We start from the raw sequence: 9,660 nt of genomic DNA on the forward strand, positions 1-9,660 counted from the left end.
CTGTTGTTCAGTCTCTTCATTAAAGATACATGATGTTTCACTTTGTTATTCTTAATAGAAAGTAAAATGTTTCCCTCTGAATTGTAGTGGAGTAGAAATATAAAGTAGCAGAAAGTGGTAAAGTACCTCTAATGTGTACTTCAGTCCAGTACTTGAGTAAATGTCCACGGTTACTTTGAACCGCTGTCTGTATGTGTGCAATATCAAATGTCACTAGATCACTAAACTTAAACAGCAAAGATGAAGTGGAGGAAATAATCAGCAGGTTGATCCAGAATGAAAAGAATCATCAGCTGCAGTCTGATACTAAACAGTTCAGAATGAGCTGCAGCTCAACAACTACAGCAGCAACATCCTGCTGCACATTAATGAGGAGGAAGAAGAATCTGAGGAGAGAATATATAATAGTACAACAGACACAGTTAATCTTGTTATTAATGACAAACACAAGTTTTCCTGCTGTCACGTGTCAAAATGTCTCCATAAAAAAGTTCTGCATGCTGTCAGGATTATAACTGTCACACTGCTGCCCTCTAGTGTCTGCAACAACACACTGCGTCTCCACCTGATACTACTACTACTGCTATTAATACTAATACTGCTGCGACTACTGTACTGTTGTTACTGTGTAGAACAAATCCTTCACACTGCTGCCCTCTAGTGTCTGCAACAACACACTGCGTCTCCACCTGATACTACTACTACTGCTATTAATACTAATACTACCAATTAGAAACACACTATAGAGACAGACAACCTCTTAAATACACAGGTGAGGGAGAACTACTCACACACAGGTGAAACCACTAAGACAATCAGAGACAAAGAACACAGGAAGCAAACCACCTAAAGCGATAGAAATAGCAAACATCATCATCAGAATCGGGTTTATTGCCAAGTACATTTTCACATATGAGAAATTTGCCTTGTTATCAATTGGTTTCACATGAACATAAATAGAAATATAAATATATAAAAAAAATAAGGAGATCAAGTACACAAAAAATACAATAATACTAAAATACAATGCAGATGTGTGTGCAAAAGTTCATGAGCATAAAGCACAGTTGAGAGTTGTTGTAAAGTGTGGAGTCAGGAGTGTGTATGAGTGTGTGTATGTTTGGGGAGGGGGGCATGAGAGTCAGTGAGGGACCCGGGTCTTGTTGCCTTCGGAGAGAAGCTGTTCTTGTGGCGAGAGGTTTTGGTCCTGATGGACCGCAGCCTCCTGCTAGAGGGGAGAGTCTGAAACAGTTTGTGTCCAGGATGGGAGGGGTCAGCCACAATCTTTCCTGCACGCCTCAGAGTCCTGGAGGCGTACAGGTCCTGGAGACATTGGAAGGTGACAACCAATCACCTTCTCTGCAGAGCAAATGATACGCTGCAGCCTACCCTTGTCCCTGGCAGTGGCAGCAGCGTACCAGAGGTGAGGATGGACTCAATGATGGCGGTGTAGAAGTGCACCATCATTGTCTTTGGTAGGCTGAACTTCTTCAGCTGCCGCAGGAATTACATCCTCTGCTGGGCCTTCTTGGTGAGGGAGGTGATGTTCAGCTCCCACTTGAGGTCCTGGGAGATGATGGTGCCCAGGAAGCGGAAGGAGTCCACGGTGGCGACTGGGGAGTCACACAGAATGATGGGGGAGGGTGGGACTGTGCTCTTTCTGAAGTCCACGACCATCTCCACTGTCTTCTGAGTGTTGAGCTCCAGTCTGTTCTGGCTGCAACAGGTCACCAGATGGTCGATCTCCCACCTGTAGGCGGACTCATCCCCACCAGAGATGAGCCCAATGAGGGTGGTGTCGTCCGCAAACTTCAGGAGCTTGACAGACTGGTGACTGGAGGTGCAGCTGTTGGTGTACAGGGAGAAGAGAAGGGGGGAAAGAACGCAGCCCTGAGGGGAACCGGTGATGATGGTCCTGGAATCAGAGACATATTTTCCCAGCTTCACGTGCTGCTTCGTGTCCGTCAGGAAGTCTGTGATCAACCTGCACGTGGAGTCGGGCACGTTCAGCTGAGACAGCTTGGCCTTTAGCATAACAGGGATGATGGTGTTGAAAGCAGAGCTGAAGTCCACAAACAGGATCCTGGCCTAGGTTTCTGGGGAGTCCAGTGCTGGAGGATATAGTGAAGGATGTTTACTGCATCATCTACAGACCTGTTGGCTCTGTAGGCAAACTGCAGTGGGTCCAGGAGTGGGTCACTGATGGATTTTAGGTGAGACAACACAAGGCGTTCATAGGACTTCATAACCACAGAGGTCAGGGCAACAGATCTGAAGTCGTTTAGTTCAGTGGTCCTTGGTTTTTTGGGGACAGGGATGATGGTGGAGGCTTTGAAGCAGGCTGGCACATGGCATGTCTCCAGTGAGGTGTTAAAAATGTCTATGAAACCGGAGATAGCTGATTGGCGCAGTGTTTCAGGGTGGATGGGGAGACAGAGTCCAGCCTAGCTGCTTAGCGAGTTTTCTGTCTCCTGAACAGTCTGTTGACATCCCTCTCCAGGATGGTTAGAAAGGGAGAGGAGTTGTTGTAGTCTCTCTGCATACAGCTATTTAGCATCTCGCACAGCCTTGCTAAACCTGTACTTTGACTCCTTAAACCTGGCCTGGTCGCCACTCCTAAATGCCTCTTCCTTTTCCAACCTCAGCTGTCTGAGCTTAGCTGTGAACCAGGGTTTGTCATTGTTATAACTCACCCTAGTCTGTGTTGGTATTCAGCTGTCCTCACAGAAACTGATGTAGGATGTCACAGCCTCTGTATACTCATCCAGATTGTTGGTAGTAGTCCTGAAAATATCCCAGTCAGTGCGGTTTTTGTTTGTATGCAGGAATCAAGTGAACCATGGCGTGGCCAGAGTGTCCCAGTGGAGCTGGAGGGACGGCATAATAGGCACTGCTTACTGTGGTGTAGTCAGTGATCTAAAGTGTTCCCCTTCCACCTTGGAGAATTTTTTAACTGTCTGTATTTGAGGAGTTCATGGCTGAGGTTTCCATTGTTAAAGTCACTAAGAACAATAACTAAGGAGTCTGGGAATGTCTGCTTTACTCACAGTATCTGGACATCCAGCGTACGCTATGTGTTGTGCACGTTGACCTGCGATAGGATGTTAACACAGAGCAGAAAGTAGCTAGCAAACTCGCGGAAAGAGTAGAATGTACAATTTACAATGTATCAGTAAATATTCCAGATCATGAGAACAGTACTGCTGAAATACTGTCACATTGTTACACCAGCCACTGTTAATGTAAAAACAGACACCTCCACCTTCTGTTTTGCAGGAGAGTTCCATGTCGCGGTCCGCTCTGTAGAGTTGGAAGCCAGCCAGCTGCAGCTCGGTGTCAGGTTGTTATCCACACAGCCACGTCTCTCTAAAGCAAAGAACAGGAGATGAATGAAAGTCTCGTTCAAAAGTCCGTCCAGTTCATTGCACAGTTATGTCAAAACTCTTTATTTAAGGGCTCTGTAACTCAGTCCTTTAAAGTAGTTAAACTTCTTCTCAAAAAGCCCATTCTTGATCCAGGGGGTTTAGCCAAATATAGACCTAAATCTAATCTTCCATTTCCACCTTGAGAAAGTGGTCATCAATCAGTTATGTGACTTTATACATAGCAATAGTATATTTGAGGATTTTCAGTCAGGATTTAGAGACAGCACAGAGAGAGCACTAGTGAAAATTATTAATGACCTCCAAACTGCATCAGACAAATTCAATTCAATTTTATTTATATAGCACCAAATCACAACAACAGTTATCTCACAGTGCTTTTCATAAAAGAGCAGGTCTAGACCATACTCTGTGATGTTATTTACAGAAGCCCAACAAAGGACTTGTCTCTGTACTGGTTTTATTAGATCTTAGTGCTGCATTTGATACCACTGTCCATGAGATCCTATTACAGAGACTGGAACATTTCATTGGCATTGAAGAAACCGCTCTAAACTGGTTTAAGTCCTATTTGTCAGATCGATCTCAGTTTGTACATGTTAACGATGAGTCCTCCATGCACGCCAAAGTTAGTCATGGAGTTCCACAAGGATCTGTGCTGGGGCCAATCCTGTTCACTTTATATATGCTTCCTTTAGGCAATATTATCAGGAAACACTCCATAAACTTTCATTGTTATGCAGATGATACTCAATAATATCTATCAATCAAGCCAGATGAAACTCATCAGTTAGCTAAACTTCAAGCTTCCTTTACGATGTAAAAACTTGGATGACCTGTAATTTTAATGTTAAACTCAGATAAAACTGAAGTCAGCTGGGATCGGCTCCAGCCCCCCGCGACCCTGTATGCAATATAAGCGGTTGACGATGGATGGATGGAAAACTGACGTCATTGTACTGGGGCCCAGGCACCTCCGTGACGCATTATCTAAAGATATAGTTACTCTGGATGGTATCGCCCTGGCCTCCAGCACCACTGTCAGGAATCTCGAAGTTATCTTTGATCAGAACATGTCTTTTAACTCTCACATTAAACAAACTTCAAGGACCGCCTTTTTTCACCTATGAAACATTGCAAAAATCAGGAACACGTGTTCTGACAGGGACCAGAAAAAGAGATCATATTTCTCCTGTTTTAGCTGCATTTAAAATCTTACAAATACAAATACCACAGTGTAAATTAAAGTAAACATAGAAAAGCAACAGTGTTTATATTTTACTGAAGTGAAAGTAAAAGTACTAAAGTTTAATACTCCATCACAAGCAAAAGACCTGCATTCAAAATCTTACATCTAGAAATACTAGTGTAATATCTTCAGTAAATGCAGAAATGCTACAATGTATTCTCTATTTTAAGTACAAATACCACAGTGTAATATCAGTATAAGTACAACTACTACAATGTAATACTCAATCACAAGACAAGCATTAATACTACAGTGTATAATACATGAAAAGTAGAAATACTGCATTACAAGTACAAGAAAAAATACTAAATACAAGTGAAAGTAGAAATAAATGTAATTATTTTGGAATATAACAGACAGAACATTTTGTGGTCAATCCGTTTGAGATATATAGACATCAAATGATTGGTGGTCTGCTCAAGCCAGATCTATTGATGCTTTCGGTGACAGGAATGTTGATGAATACTCCTGTTTTCATCAAATTTCAATGTTTTGTCATTTGGAACTTACTAACAATAAATATTGCCAAAATAAGGAAATTCGCCTGGTATATTTGAAAATGTTGTATGATAACTGTTGTATTTTAGTTTATTTTCATCAGATTTACAGTTACAATTGCATTCTATTGTGTATTAGAAGGTATTCAGTTGCATTAAAAGCTTCCTCATGATGGTTTTGATGGTTTATTGCATTAAAATATAGCTTTTTTTTACCAGACAAGGATAAAAATATCAGATTTTTTCTTTATTGCATCTCCATGTAGTCTGTAAAAGTAAAAAAAATATATTAATACACAATGGATTTATATTCCTTAGCTTCTGACTTTTCAAAGGAGACCAGAATTATGCATTTAGGCCAAATGGTTGAGGAGTTATTAATTCATTCTGATTCATTTTGGATATGTAATTTTAGGTGTTTTTTCTAGAAAAAGGTGCCTGTTTTCAAAAGGACAGTAGAATTAGGAGCCAATTAGCAGCCTATACAATATCAACACAGAAATACTGACAGTAAATGTAGTAGTGGCACAGACTGAAAATAAATAATGGTACTGGTAATTAGTAATTAGTAAGAAGAAGAAGAAGTATAATAGACACATCAATAATAATTGTAGCAAAGGGTGTCGAGCAGGAATATGGTAGCAGCAGAATTAGTATGTAGTATAAAAGAAGTAGTAAGTTGGATAATTAGTATTTATCAGGTTTCATTTGACAACAATTATCTGTAAATAAATAGGTAGCTTATTATATAAAGGATTATGTCCATACTAACAAGTTAACATTTGTATTTTTAAAGTAAATATTATTACTTTTATATTTATGTGTAATTTTACATTCACTAGAGTGGGCCTTATTTCTATTCTGTCTTTTTCTATTCTAATCTTTTTCTTTTCTTGGCACTGGTTTGTCCACTCATTTTTAACTTCAGTTATGCATTATACAGTTTGTTTACCTCTACCACATGTGTACTGCATCCATTGAATGCGCAGAGGAGTTTGTTTTTTTTTATCCCGTCAGCTGCTTGCATCCAGAAATAAGGACCTCAACGTCATAGTAACCTGAACAGAAGAGCTGGACACATTGAGAAATGCCTTATTTAAGCCACTCTAGCCTACTTTCTCTGTGAGCTGCTTGTAACCCATCACCACCACAGCTTTTTCTCTATAGTGTGACAAAAATATGGTGTTTTTTGAAAATGAAACCATGTGAACCTGTTCTGGTACAACCACTAAATAAGATTATGAATCTGAAAATGAGCGTAATATGACCACTAGTCATAGTGTGTCTAAAAAGACAATGAAAGAAGAGACAGTCATGTTGATATGAACATTAGAGAAACACATCATGCAGCTGAAATATGATCCTGGTTCATCATCTGGACTCGTTCAGCAGCTGACAGGTTTTTGTATTACTCTGTTTCCCTGTGGAAGCAAACAAATACTACGGTATCTTTGGCTCTGGAACTAAACTGTATGTAACAGGTAAGAATAAACATTTTCCTTCAGTTGTTTTATTGAACAAGTTAAAATGTGTTTTAATGAGTTTCTGCTGCTTAAGGCAGTTCTTGCAGCCGTGCAGCTATTTTTACATAAAAAGGTTCATAATTCCTGAAAAGATGTTTAAATCTCACTGCACAACTGAAGTTATTCTTTATTTCTGCACCAGATAAAACTGATTCATATAGACAGAGGAAGTTACAAATATACAGTATTTGATCCTCTCAGTGATTCAGCTGTCTCTTTTTTAGTTAAAAACTAATTAATATTAAACACAATTTAATTTGTCAGTAAAAATATTTATTATAGCATAACTTTAAACATTTTATATAGTATAATTAAATGTTAAAATGTACCGTATGACTGATTGTATTTCATATGATGATGCATATTCCTTTTAGTGGAATATATTTATACATGAAGGCAAATAGATACTGAATATGATGAACAGAAATTATACATTTCTATACATCATAACAGTGTAACATATTTTTGTATCTCCCCGCAACCCTGTAAGCAGGACAAGCGGTTGACGATGGATGGACTTTTGTATATAGTATATGATGCTTAAGATGATATTAAATATATAACAGTAAATATGTGTTGAAAACAATATTGTGATATTGTGTGATAACAATTATGTGTCGAATACTGCACATATTATTATTTTATATGACGTTATTGTATTAGATTGTATTATATGAGATCGTTTACATTTTTAAATTAGATATATATTATATTAGATTATTTTTCATATTCTAGAGGAGTCTTAGTAACAATTTCCCCAAAAATCTGTGAAGTTGTGTTTAATTGTGAATAAAACCGCTTTATTTAAACATTATTGTTATCATCATGGCAAATATGTAAATTATAAAATGATGCAATAATTGATGCACTGATTTGTGTTTTCAGTTATTAGAGTTCAGTAAACGCTGGTAATTATATAATATGCTATATATATTGAAATAATTAAAATGACAATTAATAACATTAAAAAATAATTTTCCACTGTGTTAGTTTCACATTTTTATTCATGTGAAATTATAGCAAATTTACTTTGTATGTTCAAATAGAGAATTATTATTATTATTATTATTATTATTATTATTATTATACATTACATGATACGTGTGTGATATGAAGGTGAATCCAGTCCATGTAGTGAACTGTGTGCTGTATTGATGAGGAGCTCAGTGATCAGAGTCCATGTAGTTTCCAGGATCAGACTGAATGCAGTGCTGGAAGCTGCTGTTGACTGTGTGAATGTGTGTCTGTGCTGCTTGTTGCTGCTGTCAAACTTCAGATAAGCCGGTAGTGAAGCCCGTGGTGAGCGTGTACCCAGCAGCATCCAGAGCCCACCATGAGGGGAAGAGCTCCCTGCTGTGTGTGGCCTCAAACATGTTTCCTCCTGTGGTCCGCTTCTCCTGGAAAAGACGAAAGGTGAACGAGTCTCTGGAGGAGCAGGCACCTGCTGAGGAGGTGCAGCTGGAGCTCAGAGAGTCGGGACGCACCGCCGCCATCAGAGTGATTGATCGGGACGCTCTCTACACGTATAAATACCGCTGCTACGTCCAGCACGAGGGGGGGGTAGTGAAGGCCCAAACAGAACAAGGTAATGAAGGCTTGGTGACTGTGTTCAGCAGAGATTCAGCTTCAAGTGGAGATGCTGTCAAAGAGAGCAGAGGAGCAGAGGACTGACATTTCTTTCTGACTCCTTTTCTGTTTCAGAGGTTCCGGTGGCCTCCTGTCCTCCAGAGAGAGAGCCAGCAGACCTGGCAGCTCTGCAGCAAGCTGACTGTAAGATCACCTGCTGCCTCTCTGCATAGACAGCTCCAATGTTCTGCTGCAGTTAGGGCTGCATGTAAAAATCAACTAGTCCGACTTTAAACTCATAATAACCTGTTTCTTTTTAAATATGGACTTTCTGTTTGATCCTTGAGGGACTTTGTCAGAAATTGTAGTTAGTTGTGAATTAGAAAGTTAATTGTAGCTCTTAACTTTAAAGGAGAGAATCAGATGGGACTTTGAAGCCGACCCGTCTTCATGTCGTCCCACCTGGAAGGTCCAAAGTATACTAATGATATTCTGATGTCTTTGTGTGTCTGTCAGTGTCCTTCCAGTCTCAGTGCAGGGTGAAGCTGCTCTGGCTGCTGTACACAGTGCTGATAGTGAAGAGTCTGGTGTACTGCTGTGGACTCTCTCTGCTGAGGATCCTCAGAAACAAGGGACCGTCCACCAGCTGCACACATGCTGACTGACTGTTTTCTGCTCGCCTTTTCTCACCATCAGATCTCATCAATTCATCTCAGTGATCACTTTGATCAGCTGTCAGAAATGTAAGATATGCACAGGTTAGATAGAGTCATCCTTAAAATATATACACATATATTTGCAGTTTGCAGAGTTTAAGTTCTGTGGAGTACTGTTATTTTGATGCTGTAGTTTATTTCCACTTTTAATTGTGACTTGTATAATAATAAAAAATGAAGCTGAATCATTAGCTGTCTGCTAGATATTTTATTGTTTGTAGTATTTTTCTGTTCTTGTGTCTCTTTTTAATACATTATGCAGAGTGTGGCAGTATTGGCAAATTCTTTCAGTCTTTCTCAATAAACTGAAAAATCACAGTGTCTGTGTTTTATAAACATTCTTGTTTTTATGGATTTCAGTTTGGTTTCATAGCAAATAATCAGAACCAGAATCCGCTTCATTGGCCGTGTTTGTTGACAGATACAAGTCATTTGACTCTGGTTTGACAACTAAAAAAGGACAACAAAGCTAAACAAACCTGACCCCTTTTTATAATTGCGTCAGTATATTTGTAAAGCTCTACGCTGATGACACTGTTGTTTACACAACATACACAGCCATCATGTTGGCAACATGTTAGTTATTATTCCCATGTGAACACTCTGCTGACTGACTGCCTGTTAGAATCAGTGTGAGGTAATAAAGTGGGATAAGAGCAGACTGCAGGTGGTTGAACATATCTCCTTTTATTTCAGCTTCTCAGCTCTGAGTTCAGGATTTGAGCT

The 9,660-nt window shown here is 39.4% G+C and overlaps 1 protein-coding gene across 1 annotated transcript in view; it reads left to right on the top strand.

Moving 5' to 3' along the window:
- Positions 1-9,119, top strand: part of LOC123972553 — a 42,754-nt gene extending 33,635 nt beyond the window's left edge. The window contains exons 5-8 of the mRNA XM_046052076.1: positions 6,560-6,610; positions 7,929-8,237; positions 8,354-8,422; positions 8,735-9,119. Of these exons, the coding sequence (XP_045908032.1) occupies positions 6,560-6,610; positions 7,929-8,237; positions 8,354-8,422; positions 8,735-8,883 (578 nt within the window). The 3' untranslated portion in view covers positions 8,884-9,119. The remainder of the gene's footprint in view (positions 1-6,559; positions 6,611-7,928; positions 8,238-8,353; positions 8,423-8,734) is intronic.
- The last annotated feature ends 541 nt before the right edge of the window (positions 9,120-9,660 follow it).

The sequence above is a fragment of the Micropterus dolomieu genome, linkage group LG06, assembly GCF_021292245.1.
Source record: "Micropterus dolomieu isolate WLL.071019.BEF.003 ecotype Adirondacks linkage group LG06, ASM2129224v1, whole genome shotgun sequence".
Classification (NCBI taxonomy): domain Eukaryota; kingdom Metazoa; phylum Chordata; class Actinopteri; order Centrarchiformes; family Centrarchidae; genus Micropterus; species Micropterus dolomieu.